This window comes from Fukomys damarensis, unplaced genomic scaffold, assembly GCF_012274545.1.
Source record: "Fukomys damarensis isolate Sample0158 unplaced genomic scaffold, DMR_v1.0_HiC HiC_scaffold_23, whole genome shotgun sequence".
Taxonomy (NCBI): Eukaryota; Metazoa; Chordata; class Mammalia; order Rodentia; family Bathyergidae; genus Fukomys; species Fukomys damarensis.
Window position 1 is genome coordinate 31,252,842 of NW_022900935.1, and position 17,359 is coordinate 31,270,200.

General features: G+C 39.5%; 1 protein-coding gene across 2 annotated transcripts in view; it reads left to right on the plus strand.

Annotated features, from left to right (window-relative positions):
• Scp2 (sterol carrier protein 2) overlaps positions 1 to 17,359 on the plus strand; it is a 107,991-nt gene that overhangs the window by 29,312 nt on the left and 61,320 nt on the right. For both annotated transcript variants that reach the window (XM_010610350.2, XM_010610351.3), the window contains exons 6-9: positions 2,272 to 2,398; positions 8,946 to 9,009; positions 13,978 to 14,064; positions 15,169 to 15,319. In XM_010610350.2, coding sequence (XP_010608652.1) covers positions 2,272 to 2,398; positions 8,946 to 9,009; positions 13,978 to 14,064; positions 15,169 to 15,319 — 429 coding nt within the window. The remainder of the gene's footprint in view (positions 1 to 2,271; positions 2,399 to 8,945; positions 9,010 to 13,977; positions 14,065 to 15,168; positions 15,320 to 17,359) is intronic.

A 17,359-nucleotide genomic window follows, 5' to 3' on the forward strand; every position in this document is an offset into this window, starting at 1 on the left:
TTTTTTTTTTTTTTTGGTACCAGGGATCAAACTCAGGTCCTTGTGCTTGCAAGGCAGGTGATGGAGCCACTGAGCTAAATCTCTGGCCCCTCTTTTACTTCTTCAATATAGTTGCCTGAAAATTTATGATTAACATATAAGATTTTCACATATTTTTTGTAGAATCCTTAGTGTAGCCAAGAGACTTAAGAGGCTACTGCCCTTATGTGGTGACATGCGTCAATAGCTCTTGATATCAACAGTTTTTATTAGTTTATTTACTTTGCTTAGTTTTTAATTTCTTCAGTGATGGAATGTTGCCATTCTATACGGCCTCTGAGTACTTATGTTTTGGGTCATTTGACCCTGTGAAATTGGTTGTAAAGTTAGCAAGGTTAAATAAGCTCTTGACTGAATTTTAGGCATCAGAGTCTGGGATTGGCTGCCATTGTAAACTGTTCATGTCACAAACAGGCATAGGGGAGCAGTAGGAGTTAAAATTTTTACCAAGGGAGAGATTGTATAGAAGAATAATATTGTATATATGTACGTATGTATATATGTATGTATTTTTTGTATATCTTTGCCATACATAATGATCACATTCATCATAGGGAATTTATGTGCATAATATATCTTTTTTATATATAATGGAGTACTATTCATAAAATATTATATATTATTATTATTAATACCACACACATATAGGTATCTGGATCAGACTCAGAACCTTATGCTTGTGAGACAGGAAGTGGAACCACTGAGCTAAATCCCTGGTCCATAATATATCTTAATTCTTCTTTTTTTTTCCATTCTCCTCCCCTCCCCTTGACCCATCTTTGTCTCCTCATTTGCAAAAGCTTTATATCCATTTTTTTCCTTTCATTCTCTTTTTAAAAATCTTTTTCCTTCCTTCCCTTCCCTTCCCCTGCCCACTCTCTTGTTCCCCTTCCCATTTGAACATGTTGAAAAGAACAATATTTTCTTGTCCTCTATCTTTTGTCAAGATGTCTTATGGTCTCCTTAGGCTGAGAACAGGTGTTTTTGGCACTGTTTGTAAGTTCCTCGGAGGCTGTGGCCTCCACTGAGGTATTTTGGTACCTTCCTTGAATATCAGTTAATGGTAAGTATGAGGGTTTTTTTTTGGTGTCCGTTCACTTCTATTCCATTGATCCATACGTGCCATTCTCCTCCCCCTTCCTCCTCCTCCTGGTCTTCTTCTTTTTGACTGACGCTGGAACCCTGGGTTGCTCTACATCTCCTACACTTCCAGTCCTTTTTATTTTGAGACAGGGCCTCATTATGTTGCTCAGACTAGCTTCAAACTTGCAATCTTGCCTCAGCCTTCTAAGAGCTGAGAATATAAATGTGCATACCACTATACCCAGGTGTTTATTTATTTTCTTCTTTTAAGCCTATTTTTTCTCAATGAAGGAGAATGGCTAAATAGCATCCCCTTTAGAACACTTTGTTGACCAAAAAAAATCTTCTGTTTATTCATTGAATAATTATTTGTGGAGTGGTTACCATGTAGCAGGCTGTATGTTAGTGGGGTGTGTATAGCGAGGGCTGTGATACAGCCCAGGTAACTGACAAGAACCAGTGAGTTTCCCCTTGAGGAATATTTACAGGGGAGCTGTGCTCATCTGCTCTAGAACCATGGAAACAGAGGTGCTTGCATTTCTGGGAATCACTTTATCCTTACCCTGATCAGCTACTTTTCTGAACCCCAGTTATACTCTTATCTCAGCATCGTTGTTTCTGCTGTTCATTCTGCCCAAGATGACACAGGTGACTTACTCCCCGCTCCTTCATGTTCCTGCTTAAATGTCAGCGTCAGTGAAACCTCCTCTTACCATTGTCTACAGACTAGTGCTTCCCTAGTCTTTATCCTCCCACACAGACTTATTCTTCTTTATAGCATTATTATTTACATTTTAATTTATTTTTATCCCTATAGTCTTCTGTTACCCTCCTCTTAAATGTAAGCGACAGATGAACGAAAATCCTTAGCCAGTTTGCTCACCCCTTTATCCCCTGTGCCTTGAGTAGTTACTCTCGCATATTGGATGCTTGATAAACATTCTTAAAATATTATCTCTTTGATCATTTATTTTTTTTCTTCTTCCTTTGTTTTCCCACATAGCCATTTATTAATGGTTATAGTCACATTGACCATGTTTAAATTTACTATGCTTAGAATAAGCAAATGCCTTAGTATCATTGTTGTAGTTTAAAGAGGCATTGATCTTTGCCAACTCCTTGTCACATTTTGCGTTTTCCTTCTTTTAGTTTCCAGATAGGACCTTTCCAACTGATAAACACCTCGAAATCTTCATCGCTAAATGTGGGTTGTCTCCCCACCCAGTTGCTGCTCAGATGTTTGGGTCTGCTGGAAGAGAGCACATGGAAAAATATGGTATGTTTAAAAACCTTTTCAGACTTATTAGTTACGCACATGAGATAGGAACTAATAGGTATTTATTAAGGAACTTTGGAGAATACCAGGATATATAAGATATAAAATGGTTTTTGAATTAGTTGAAAGTAGGGTTTATTTCCTAGGGAAATAGCTCGGGTACTGTGCAGTAGGAAATTGAAATAAGAAAAATAGGACAAAATTTGACTCTTTAAATAATGAACTATAAAATGAGAATTATCAATTCTGAATATAATAAGACTAAAACTTTCTCCTGGTAATATAGTCTGCCAAAAAAAATATGCATCACGAAAAAAATATATACATATTTTAATATTAAATTTATGGAGACAGGATGAGATTAATACAAATTACTGTTGGCCTCTGCAGTTATAAGAGGTGCTCAAAGTGGTAGCTGTTAGCTTCCAGACTTTATTAGTACAATTAATTGCTAAAGTGTATATACATTTTTTTGGTGGACTCATGTATTACGGTGCTGGTGTTGAACCCAGGGCCTTGTGCATGCTAGGTAAGTAGACTATCACTGAGCTGTACTCTTTGCTCTTTGTAATAGATTTTTATAGCCAAATTTTATTCCTAATTTGTAAAGTCTATCAAGAGTCCATTATCACTTGTCATTCCATGTTGTTTTATGAAGTCAAAATTTTTGTATTTATTTTGTAGGAAAATGTCCTACTTTCCTGAGGGTCCGCAGTTGGCCTGTCTTAGCGAGTTAGGTAAAGCATAGGACAGTGCAGACAGCGTTTTGTTTTATTTTGCTTTTTTCTCTTGTATGATTGAACAGGTGCCTAATTGTATACTGTGAGTCATATTGGAAAGTTCAGCATTGCTTGTTTGCTTATTTATTTTGTGGTGCTGGAGATTGAACCCAGGATCTTACCACACATTAGGCAAGTGCTGTAACCCTGAGCTACATTCCTAGCCCCAGCATTCCTATTTTCATAGGAAAAATATTCCAGCTTCAGTAGCCAGGATCAAGTAATCAGAAAGAAAAAATAAAATAACATAAAAACTTCAAGGAAGTGGTGGGATCACATAGAGGAACAGTGCCAGATTTTGGTCATGGGAATTTTCTGTTTTGCAACTATTTCTTAACCATTTTAACCGCAGTTCGTTCCAGTCTGGCTTCCTTCTTTTCTCAAGGCCACCAATGAGTGCCGTGTTTGCCATATCCAATAAATCCTTCTCCTTGACTGGATCTCAGTCCCATTAGTCCCTTCCAGGCACTTCTTTACTGAAACATTCTCTTGACATCTTTGACAACCCTTCATTCTCCTCTTATTTTCTTACCTCTTTGGTTATTCTTTAGCTCCTTTTCAACTGACCAACTCATTTAAGATATTATTGCATTCTCATTGTATTCCAGACACTGTTCTGGGCACTGAACTATATAGCAATCTATGAGTTAGTTATTGCTGTATAATACCCTCCCCAACTCAGTGATTTTAATCCACAATTACTTTTTTTTTTTTTTTTTTTTTTTTTTTTTTTTTTGGTTTTTTGAGATTATGTAGTTGAGATTGACCTGGAACTTACTATATAGCCCAGGCTGGTCTCATACAGCGATCCTCCTGCCTCAGCCTCCTGAGTGCTGGGATTTTACAGGCATGCGCCACCACGCCTGGCTTACAATTACTTTTTAATAGATCGATAGATTTTAAAAATAGATTACTTTTTGTTTTGTTTTGTTTTTTGAGACAGGGTCTCACTATGTAGTTGAGACTGACCTGGAACTCACTATGTAGCCCAGGCTGGTCTCAAACTCACAGGGATCCTCCTGCCTCAGCCTTCCGAGTGCTAGGATTATAGGCGTGTACCACCACGACCAGCTTTAGATTACTTTTTTTTTTTGGCTTTTTGAGACAGGGTCTCACTATGTAGTTGAGACTGACCTGGAGATATGTAGCCCAGGCTGGTCTTGAATTTACAGCAAATCCTCCTGCCTCAGCCTCCCAAGTGCATGCACCACCATGCCTGGACTTTTTTTTTTCTTTGAGACAGGGTTTTGCTCTGTAGTTCAGACTATCTTTGAGCTATGTAGCCCAGGCTGGCCTCAAACTCAGGGCATTCCTCCTGCCTCAGCCTCCCGAGTGCTGGAGTTACAGATGTGCACCACCACGCCTTGCTTATATATCACTTTTAATGATCTGATATTTATACATACTGTGTTCCTGTTTATTGAATGTCTCTTCTAGCCAGAATATAAATTCCACAAAGTTTTATTCCTTGTTCATTTACTGTCACCTAGAATAGTGCCAGGCATAGACTGACATTGTTTAATCTCCAAGAGACAGGCCTTCCTTCACTATTTAAAATGAAGTAGATCTATCCATTATTTTCCTTTATAGACAGCTCCATATTATTTTCCTTCATAGTACTCGGCACTACTTACATTCATGTATTTATCATATGTAGTTTTGCTTCTTCTTTATTTTCTTCCTTATTAGCACAGTAAGCTCTATGAAAGTACAGACCATGCCTGTTGCATTTGTGTTTGATAGGTCTCCTAACAGAGTACTTGGTATATAAGGAAGATTTTTCTTCTTTCAGTTCTGTAGTTCCCAGCCTAAATACTCCATTGACCTTTGTTAAATGTTTTTTTTTTTGGGGGGGGGTGGTTGAGACAGGGTCTTACTATGTAGTTGAGACTGCTGTGGAACTCACTATGTAGCCCAGGCTGGTCTTGAACTCACAGCGATCCTTCTGTCTCAGCTTCCTGAGTGCTGGGATTACAGGTGTGCACCGCCATGCCCGGCTAGACCTTTGTTAAATGATGGAATGAATTTCCACATATCTCACTCAATTCTTGAAACAACCCATCATCAGAAGTGTTAGTACCCCATTTATAGCTGAAGAGTCTGATACCTAGAGAAGTTTTTGATTTGCCCAAGATCATGTGGTGAGTAAGTAGCAGAGTCTGCTCTCACTGCTAATTTCATCTCTTAAAAACTCATGTTGTTAGGGGCGTGGTGGCACACGCCTGTAATCCCAGCACTTGGAAGGCTGAGGCAGAAGGATTGCTGTGAGGTCGACACCAGCCTGGGCTGCATATGGAGTTCTGAGTCAGTCTCAACTATGCCGTGAGACCCTGTCTCAAAAAAACAAAAACAAAAACAAAAACAAAAAAAACTCATGTTGTTTTGTATCATGCAGCCAGTCTCCAGGAATTACAGCTGACACTTGTTAATTGTCACAGGCATATCAGATATTTTACATAGGAAATCAAATTACTTTTAGGAGGTAGGTTTATACCTACTTTTCAAACTGAAGCTTAGAGAATTTACGTAACTTCTTGTAGCTTATAGCAGAGTGTTTCAAACTCAGATCTACCAGCTGGGCATAGTGGAACAGGCCTGTAACCCCAGCACTCAGGAGATTTCAAGGCCAGCCTGGGCTACAAAGTGAGACCCTGTCTCAAAAGCAAACAGACAAACAAACCTCAGATCTACCATACTATAAAACATCCAGCCTTTTCACTGTTTCTTAAATAGCTATGTTTAATTTTAAATAAATAAATAAAATTTAAATAATTGTGCACAGCTGAGGGGCATTAGGCACTTGTTCAGCATTTATTAATAGGTATTGAAACATGTTTTGTTTTGAATTTTCTTTTGTAGTTGGCTAGAACAATGCCTTCCTTTTAGTTTTTTTAACCTACTTTGTGGTTGGAAGGAAAATGAATTTTGTGATGTATTATTATTTAAATAGTATATCTCTGGGCATGGTGGTACATGCCTGTAATCCCAGCACTGGGAGGCTGAGGCAGGAGGATCGCTGTGAGTTTGAGACAAGCCTGGGCTACATAGTTCCAGAGCAGTCTCAACTATATAATGAGACCCTGTCTCAAAAATAAATAAATACATAGACAAACAAATAAATAAATAATCTTACTTTCCAAGATAGTGAATGTAGTAGCCACATTATAATTTTAAAACTATGCTTGTCCATGGTTATCCTTTAAAAGATGTCAGTTTTATTTTTTTTATTTTTTCATTAAGTTTATTGGTACATTCAAATCAAACAATACAGTTACATTTATCATTGGGATCTCGTACCCTTACATGACAGATGTTGGTTCTTGTTTTTTCTGTGTACCCCTGTCCTCCCTTCACCCCCTTCACCCTTCCCTATTAAGATGTTTGTCAATTTTAAAATATGGTATGCTGCTTTTAGACTTACTAAAGTATACTGTGGTATGCTTTTTACAGTATTTTGTTTGAAATAATTTCATATTTAATGAGAATGTGGCAGAAATACTACCAAAAAAATCTTAATACTCTCTTTCCCAGATTCCCTAACCTTTAACATTTGCCATGATTATTTTTCATTCTTTTATCTATATCACTATGTTTTAAAAAATTGAGTGCCAGTTACAGTTCTTCTCCAGTCACATTTCAGTTATTAGAACAAGACATTAATGTTGAGCCGGGCACTCATCTCTAGTCCTAGCTATTTGGGAGGCTGAGCGGGAGGGATGCTTGAGCCTCGGAGTTCAGCGCCAGGATGGGCAGCATAGTGTGATGTGACAATATTATCTAATCTATAAACCTTATTCTAAGTTTCGCTATTTACCCACTAACATCTATTTTCTGGCCCAAGAGCCCCTCATGGTTTTTCTTTATCATTGTTTTCTTGGCTACATTCGTGAATGGTTATGTATGGTTTTTTGTACCCCCTGTCCCCACCACCTCATTTGAACTTTGCTCCCCATTTGTCTAGCTCTCTAAAATCTTACCGATATTTTCACTGGGCTTGTTTTAATCTTAGAAGTTAAAGAGAACTGATATATGATGTTGAGTTGTCCTAAAAATAGGGACTACAGTATTCCCCCTTGAAGTCTTGGTTCAGAGCCCGTAGCCTCAGTCCTTCGATGATTTTTTTCCCTTAGAACCTAATTCATAACTGTTGGGGGAAACTCCCGAAATTTCTCAGAAACCACGAATATCCTCTACAATTGTTTTTTTGGCAGGAGGTTCGCAAGTAGCCAATCGGAGAGCGTTACTCAGTTTTCCTCGTTGCTGATTGGCTGCTGCCCTGTAACCCCTCCCTGGCAGAGGCATCGGCATCCCTGCATCGTAACAGGTTGCTCTGCCACAGGTCACTGTCTCTGGTGTTCGCGGCTTTGTTCTTCGCGAAGCCTTAAGATCTCTAAGATGCCACCAAAAGGCTTTATTAATACAGTATTTTATTAAATTAAATTACATAACTGTAGGAGACAGAACATATTTAGGGTTTAAACTATAAAAGAAGCATTTATAGACAATTTCTGACCATATCTGAAATTTTCAGTTTTTCCGAACTTATGGGTACTCTAGGAACGTAACCCCTACTAATTTGGGGGGGTCCACCGTATTTTTTCTCTTCAGTTCTACCTTTGTGTTTTTCAGGATGTTTTCCTCATATATAAACATTTTATTTCTTGTCAAATTTACTCATAAATAATCTTTTTGTTTGTTTTTTGAGACAGGGCCTTGGCTATGCAGGTCAGGCTGGTCTTGAACTTCTAAATATCTTGTCTAATTCATTTATTCATCTTTGATACTATTACAAATAGACTGCTGTTATGGGCTCAAAACTGGTTGGTAAGGGAACTGATTTTGGTATATTAATTTTGTGACTATTTCACTTAATTTTTAAATGTTTGAGTTAGTTTTATTATTTTATTTATTGAAGTTTCCAGATATGCAACCATGTTATCTGCAGAAAGAGATAGTTTTCTGCTTCTTTACTAAATGTAACACTTCCATTTAATTTCTTGTGTTTAATGGCGTTAGCTGGTACCACAAGTACATAGTAAATAGTAGTAGAGATGTTGGTCATCCTTGTCCTGTTGCTTTTAATGATTTTCCTGTAAATAAGATTCTGGCTTCAGCACAGTGATATACACAGGTTGAACATTGTTAATTTAAAATTCAAGGGCTGGGGATTTAGCGCAGTGGTTCCACTGCCTGCCTCAAAAGCGCAAGGTCCCAGTTCGATCCCTGGTACCCCGCTTCCAAAAAAAAATCATGATATGAGCCGAATGTGGTGGTGCATGCCTGTAATCCCAGCACTCAGGAGCTAAGGCAGGAAGGTTGCTGTAAGTTTAAATCCAGCTTGGACTACATAGTGAGACCCTGTTCTCCTGCTGTACACCACTGTGGCTCCAAATTATGTATTTTTATTTTTGAAACTGTACCCCAGTTGCACTACAAAGAACAAACAGTTTGAACTTTTTTCATCTCAGATACCTCTTAGTATATTCAGTTCATTAAATATACCCCAACTTAATTTTTTTTTTTGATACTAGGGATCAAACTCAGGTCCTTGCACTTGTGAGGCAGGTGGCAGAACCACTAAGCTAAATCCCTGGCCCTATCCAAATTTAATTTTTAAAAAGTATATAAGGTATCAGTGTTGAAATCTTTAATACCAATATTTATCCAACAGAAAATATGGAAATATTTCACAGACACAGTACTGCTACATTGGTTAATAAGCAACAGAAAAACATTAACACACTAATAAATGTTTTCTTTCTCTACAGGAACAAAAACTGAACACTTTGCAAAAATTGGATGGAAAAATCATAAGCATTCAATTAACAACCCGTAAGTATTTCAGGGATATGAAATAATAAAAACTTGGCTTAGTCTACCATGTAATATGTTACTGTATAATTGAAAAGCAAATGTAAAATTTCAAAGATATTAACTAGAATGTTTTATTGTATTTTTTTCTTACAGAAGGCTGGTGCCTGCTGGACATATAATTCTTTTCTTTAATCTTTATTAAATTTCTTGGTACATTTTAGGTATACAGTACAGTTACATTCATCATTGGAATCTTGTACCTATACATGACTTACCTTGATTCTTATTTTTCCCCATTCCCCAGCCCTCCCTTTACCCCCTCCACCCTTCCCTGTTTACAAAGACATTGTTTCCATGTTTTTTCTTTTCACATATTTTTTCTTTTCCCTTTTTACCTTTCCCCTACCCATCCCACTTTCTCTACATTCTGACATTCTTTGGAGGCTAACGCAGGAAATCACATGCATCAGCCCAGCCTGGGGAACTTAGCAAATTAGTGAGTCTCTGTCTCAAAATAAAAAATAATAAAGGACTGGGGATATAGCTCACTGCAAAGGCCCTGGGTTCAGTCCCCAGTACCACAACATACACACACACACACACACACACACACACACACACAGTGTAAAAAAAAAAATAAAAGCTGGTGAAAGTTTGAGCTTAGACCTAGGTCAAACCCCAGTACAGAGAGAGGGAAAAAAAGGAAAGTGAAAAACTAAAAAATGAAACTTGTTCCTAACCTTTGCCAACTTTTCAGTTCCAATTTTTGGCTTGTTTATACTTAAAACACCATTAAAGCTTAATGACTTCTAAAAAATACTGAGTGACTGGTATTAAAAGATACAACTGGGGGCGAGGGATGTATTTCAGTCGTAGAGCTTGTGCTTAGCATGCATGAGGCCCTGGGTTTAATCCCCAGCACCAAAAATAAGTTTGTAAAATGCATATTAGTAACTAAGAAGGATTTCAATTACTTTATTGTCATTAACTCTTACTGCATTAAAACAATATGATTATGGGCTGGGGATTTAGCTCAACGGTTTGGTGGCCTGCCTTGCAAGCGCAAGGACCCGAGTTCAATCCTCGGTACCAAACAAGCAAACAAAACAATATGATTATATCCTGAAAATAATCTGAAGTAAAATTACATCAGATATATTACAGATCAATAGTCTTTGTTTCCTTAGTGCCGAGTGCAATTGGATTTGAATTGAATTGATAAGAATTCAATTGGGAATTGAATTGCTGCCATGCAACTAGGGTTTCTGTAAAGGCAATACCACATGTCTAGTCCATTTTCTGCACTGATTGACATAATTATCAAAGACAGGTGACTTGTAAAGTGAAGAGGTTGATTTTGGCTCGCAGTTCTGAAAGAACAAGGTCAGAGTTCCACATCTGGGGATAGTCCTGTGGCTGGCGGAGTCCCGAGGTGATAGAAGGCATCATGTGGCACGGTGCAGGGAATTTCCATGTGGGTCTGTGTCTCTTCCACTCTCTCTCCTTGTAAGGCCAGCAGGATTCAGTTATGAGGGCTTCACCCTGATGACCTTACCTCATCTTAATCATTTCCCAAATGCCCCACCTCTAAACACCATAGTCTGATGAAGTTCTCCTCTCTTAATACCTCCCAGTAGGCACTAAAGGTCAACTTATGGAGCCTTTGGGGACACACTCAAGCCATAGTACTGCCAGACAATAAAAGAAAGTAGCTAGCTTTATTGAATTCCAAAATGGGTCACTGTGCTGAGTATGTACATTTAATCACCTTAAGGACCCTATAAGGCAGATCCCCCCCTTTCTCTGTCTGTCTTTCTCTGTTTCTCTCTCTCTCTCTCTCTCTCTGTTTTTAGGAGAAAGGATTTCACTAGTGTATAGTTCAGGCTAGCCTCACTGTGTAGCCCAGGCTGACCTCAAATTTATGATGATTCTCCTGCCTTAGCTTTTCCTGAATGCTGGATTACAGGCGTGCAACCTCCTGTCTGGCTTTATTCTCATTTTGTAGCTGAGGGATATGAAGCTTACAGAAACTCTTAACATGCCTGAATTCTAAGTAGTGGCAACATTATATATACATATGTTTTTCCTTTCACTAGATTATATGCTCCTTGAGGACAAGTTCAGAACCTGGAACATAAGATGTATTTCTGAACTGTTAAACAAATTTTGCTAATTTAATAAACATAAAACAAGGGCAAAGAACATTTTATACCATAATGGATCACTACTGTGTTTTTCTTATATATCATGCTCCTTCTAGCTCTCCAAAGTTCCCTGATTAGAAATGGGTATTTGAATTTAGGACATACCTAATTTAACAATATTTTATCCCATACCTAGATCTAAGGGTGTTTTGTGGAAGACCCAAAAGATACTGTGAAATCAGTGGTGAATTCTTATTGCTTATATGCTAATTTCAGGCTCTTTCCTATGTGATAATAGGCCTCTGATAATTTGATTTTAGATATTCCCAGTCTGTGGGCTCACTAAAGAATTTAGTTTTTCCCCGTGTGCCCTGCAGTAGTTGCTTCTGTGTTTTTATTTATATCCTTGCTTTTAGAATATCCATCTCTCTCTTGTTTTGTGAATATCTATCTACTTACCCATCAAATCTCAGCACACATTTCATTGCTTCTCTCTCTCTTTTTATTAGTACCTGTTTGTGGGATATAACAGTTACATTCATTGTGGGTAGGTGGTAAATGTACATGACCCATTTAATTCTTTTCACATCTCCTTCCCCTCCTCCCAGCATCTCTTGATCCCCTTCTCATTTGCAAAAGGTGTCCCTGTTTCCTATTATCTTTTATTTTGCTCTTTAATTTATTTATACTTTGGTTTCTCATGCAAGAGAAAGCACGTGATAGTTAAGATTTTGTGTTGATTTTCATTTAACATCATGGCCTCAAGGTGCACCCATTTTCCTACAGATGACTCAAGTTTATCCTTTTTTATGGCAGAGCAGTGCTCCATTGTGTATAGATACATTTTCTTTATCCGTTCATTTGATGGACATATAAACTGTTTCCAGTATTCAGCTATTACGAATTGTGCTGCTATGAATATTGACACGCATGCATCACTGTAATAGGATGTATTTAACTCCTTGGGGAAAATATACAGAAGGGGAATAGCTGGACTTAATGAAATCTCTATTTTTAGCTTTCTGAGGAATCTCCATACTGATTTCCATAGTAGTTGTACTAGTTTACATTCCCACCAACAAAGTAGAAGGATGGAATGCTACTGATTTTTGTGTGTTGACTTCCTTTGCTGTATATTGCTGAATTTTGTATTAATTCTAGAAGTCTTTTCATAGAATTTTTTGGATCTTCTATGTAGAAGATCATGTTGTGTGCAAATAATGATATTTGGACTTTTTTTTTTTTTTTTTTTGGTACTGGGTATCAAACTCGGGTCCTTGTGCTTGCGAGGCAGGCGGCGAAACCACTGAGCTAAATCCCCAGCCCAACTTCTTTCTTTCTTATACATACACCTCCCTTTTTTTTTCCTCTTTTCTGATTGCTCTCGCTAATGTTTTGAATACTATAGTGAACAAGAGTGTTGATCATGGACACCCTCATTTTGAATCTGATGTTAGAGCGAAAATGTTCAGATTTTCCCCATTGAATAAGATGTTGACTGTTGATTTGTCATAAATTGCTTTTTATCAGATTGAGATAAGGTCCTTCTTTACATATTTTCTTCAGGAGTTTAAAAATTATGAATGGATGTTGGATTTTTGTATTATTATTATTATTATTGTGTAGAAAAAAATGTGATATTGTTTTTTAATCCCCAAGTAGTCTAACACTAGCTGGGTGCCCTGCAACTCAGTTCTGGCACAAAGCACCAGAGTGGGTACAGACTTGATGAGTTGAGGCTTCAGTCCTCTACAAGTCTGCACCCACTTCAGCTGCAGGTGGTCCCATGACTCCCGCTCAGGTTTGATAACTCCCCAGAGTCACTTTTAGAACTCAGGAAATTCTGTAATTATAGTTACAGCTTTGTTGTGAAGGATACACATCAGGAACAGTCAAGTGAAGAGTGTAGGGCTAGGTCTGGTAGGGTCCCACTGCAGAGCTCTTGTGCCTCTCCCTATGGAGGAAGAGCAGGTTACCCTCTGGTCACCCTTTCAGCACATCAGGTGTTCCCTGGCAAGGCAGCCCTTCTGCGATCAAAGTTTTATTGGGTTTCATTATGTGGGCCTGCTTAATAAATCACCGGCCATATAACTAGACTTAGTCTCCAGCCTTACCCCTTCTTCAGGATGATGAACTGGCTCAAAAGTCTAATAATGCCAGCATGCACAGGGCTGATTCATCTGGTGATCTGGCGCCCATCTTGAAGACAACTGTGGCCTACCACCTCACTTACATAACAAAGATACTGCTATCAGTCAGGCAATTTTAAGGGTTTCAGAAGCTCCTTGGCGCTGGGGATGGCAGTGCATGCCTATAATCCCAGTACTGGGGAGACCGAGGCAGGAGGATTGCTACAAGTTCTAGCTACACAGTGAGTTCATTGCCAGCCTGAACTACATAGCAAAACCCTGTTTCAAAAAAACCAAAAAACAAGCTGGGCATGGTGGCGTATGCCTGTAATCCCAGCACTCAGGAGGCTGAGGCAGGAAGATCGCTGTGAGTTCAAGGCCAGCCTGGGCTACATAGTGAGTTCTAGGTCAATCTCAACCACATAGTGAGACCCTGTCTCAAAAAACCAAACGAACAAACAAACAAAAAAGAGGCACCGTGGCATGAACCCAGGACAAAGACTGGCCAGATTTTTTTATTATACAGCATAGGTATTAGGGAGTTAAGCTTTTTTTAAAAACTCAAAATAATTTATTTAAGTTGGAAACCATTCGTAGTCTTTTGGTTGTAAAAACAATATTCACATGCTATTCTCTCTCTTATGGCCCAAGATATCTCCAATAAAACCTACAATTACTGTGTCACATTTTAAAACTGCTTCTTTTGTATTTAGGTATTCCCAGTTCCAAGAAGAATACAGTTTAGATGAAATAATGACATCTCGAAATGTTTTTGATTTTTTAACTGTCTTACAGTGTTGGTAAGCAAAACATATTTTAAGATTTAATAGATGGACATAAATGCCCCCACCCCTGCCTTCCCCTCTGTGATTAACCTTGGGCTCTGTGTCTGGGTGTTCGCCTTATTGAACTCCTACAATGTAGTCCGCACCCTGGGTTACCTCACTGCAGAACCCTTACTACCTGTTCCTGCTCAGAGACAAACTTTCTGCTCTCTTGAAAATTTCTTTTCCCTCCCTCTCTCATGACCGCTAACTGCTTTGGTTGCTTTAATTGTATTTATTAAGATGTAGCTTAGGCCAGTGGAGTCCAATGAGTTTTTTGCTGAGCATTTTGTAGATGTCCAATGTAGGGAACTAATTAGAGCTCTCTGTAATAGTAGCTAAGGGTAAAATTAAAACAAGGGGGGAAAAATCATAGTTTTAATGTTGATAATAGTATCTTATAAATTGCCTGAAAGTATTTCCTAGAAGATTAAATGAGAACTGTGTAGCTCCTGACTGTGTCCTAGTATGAGATATCGGCTGGGATGAAGGTGAAACAAGTCCCATCAGGTTTTATCTGTTGCAATATGAGAGTTGTCCCACTGAGAATGTCCTGCCGAGCTTACAGAGGGACCTTGTATCTGTAACCTTCCTTTACAACTTGCTCTAAGGGAAAGGCCTATTTTAAAAAGATCTTAGGAGTTTTAACCATGGACTTTCTCCCTATTCTATTCCTTCTCAGTTTCTCAAAGGATTTCGGGACTGAGTTGTTTGGAATATAGCAAAATTGGAGCTACATGGACCTATAACAGAATCTCTATTGTATTAAGATGGGAAATAACCTTTTGGACTCCTGAAAGTCCCCAGAAAGTTGACTTTATGCATCTTCAGTGGCAAATCTGTGATTCTTGGTAATGAGAACTTTTCAGGAGAGACACTAGAGATCAATCAAGCAGTGACTGACAATAGTTAAGGTCTTGTCATTCTTCAGTGGAAAATCATGGGTGATTTTTAACTGCAGATATCACAGAGAAGACAGTGCCCCCACCAGCAAGCATAGTCAGCCTGTCTGCTCTTATCTTACTCTGAAGTCCTGGGATTGAGATGAAACTGGGTTTAATTCTTTATACCTTGTCTTAGTCCCACTTCAGATGGTGCTGCAGCCGTAGTTCTGGCCAGTGAAGAGTTTGTACGGAAGTATGGCCTGGAATCCAAAGCTGTGGAAATTTTGCAGCAAGAGATGGTAACAGATATGCCAAGCACATTTGAAGGAAACAGTGTTATTAAAATGGTATGTTTGAGATTCTGTCTTTTTAATCAGACTGAGGAAGTGGTTTTTAAAATGTCCAGGTGACATTGTCGATACTGCTCTGAAAGTTATTTACTTACAAAAAATTGGTCTAGAAATTATAGCCAATCCTTATGAATATGTTAAGAGAGAACAAATGATGAAAATAGATGCTTCGTATGATGGAGCTACGAGTAGATAACTTTCAATTAACTGGACATACTGTTTCTTTTTTATGAGTTGAAATATGCCTTGAATTCTTAGTTAGGGAAAGACAAGCAAGTTCCTGGGGGAATTTTCTTTTCTTTCTTGTGGTGCTGCCCAGGCTGGCTTTGAACTCTTGGGTTTAAGTGATCCTCCTGCCAGAACATAGGTTTGCCCCACTGTGCTTGGCTCCAGAGAACTTTCTTAACACTTAGCACTTCAAAAATCTAAGGGGATTCGAGTTGGCTGATTAGAGGCACCCAGCATCTGCCTACTTCTCCACAGAACAGAATCAGAACAACTAGTTGGGTTGTTGCTGCTTATTGGGGTGAGTAGTCATGGGGCTATGCTGAAGTTCAGTAGAGGATAGGGAGACTTGAGGAAACCCAGAGATTTTGGATAGTGGAACAGAGGGTAAAACAGAAACCCCAGCACTGATCTTTTTGAAGTACAGCAGAGGGAAAGATGAAAGTGAAAGAGGGTGTTTTAGTTACTTTTTATGGTGCTGAGACAAAATACTGGACACTCAAAGGAGGAAAGGTTTATTTCAGTTCATAGTTTGTAGAGGCTTCAGTCTATAGTTGTCTGGCCCCAAGGCAGGGTGGGATGGCAGAGAGGCATCGCAGCAGAGAAATAGTCCATGGCAAACAGAAGACACTGAAGCAGCAAGCAGCAGCAGCAGGAGCAGCAGGAGCAGCAAGCCTGCCTCTGTTTTTACCCTATCCAGCCTTTTGGGTAGTGCCTCCCACACCCAGGACAAGTTTTCCCATTAACTACACCCAGAACTATGCAAAACTAATCAGTGGGCTAATTTAGTAATCCTGTGCCCTTAATCCCAACATCACATACCCTAGATCCAGCCACCTCTGAAAAGCCCCACCTATGAGGCTTTGGGGGACACCTAGCCACAGCCGTAGCAGAGAGAGAGAGAGAGAGAGAGAGAGAGTCCTAGTAAAGCACCTTGGCCACAGGTTTCAGTGTTCTGCAGAAATGCACTGTGGACAGACAGTAGACCTGGAACCCTCAGGCACTGTACTTCTCAGCATATTCTCATGGTGCTATGACCGAGAGCCATCTCGTGAAGTGCCTTACTATCTAAGCTTACTTCTCTGGGAGTCAAACACCCCTGCATTTCCTGTCTCTGAGATCCTGTGGCAATATCACTGGCTTACTAGACAGCAGCCTCCTAGTCAGTGTGGCTTGGGGAGAGACTATGATTCAGATGCACTGAGATTCTGTGCTATCTGTGGCATGTAGGGGAACTGGGCTGGCAGAGTCATTACATGTGGCTGTGTGTGGGACCAGGTCTTGGGACACCAGACTCGCTGACAGCAGTGACAATGACGGTCATATGGAACTGTCACCATCTTCCCCAGCACATATCTTTCCAGCTTCAGAGGCATGTGGGCCACACTGCAAAGCCCAGGTTACCCCAGCCCTCCCAGTGCATAGCACAAAAACTGAAGAATCTGTGGGGACTCCAGCAATCCGTGCCAGCTTCCTGACCCTGTGGCAGCAGCATCTACCCTACTCCCAGAGCATGACGCATAAACACCTTTGGAGGGAATCCTAATCTGGGAAGCTCTGCTTGCATACCCACTCATTCATGTGCGAGCAGCTGAGAGGCATTCAGTGGATCCAGCCACAAATCATCATGCCTGTGAGGCACCTGCCAGGACCACCAGGGAGGGAGAAGAGTGAGTAACCCCCAGACTTTGCTGTCCAAGGAGTGCAGGGTCTAAGAAGCCAGGGAGGTAGCTTTGATTGGCGTAAGTTGGGAACATCTGCTCTGCTCTTGCCTGCTTGTTTGAGCCTCTCAGTGGAGAGGAAATTTTTATT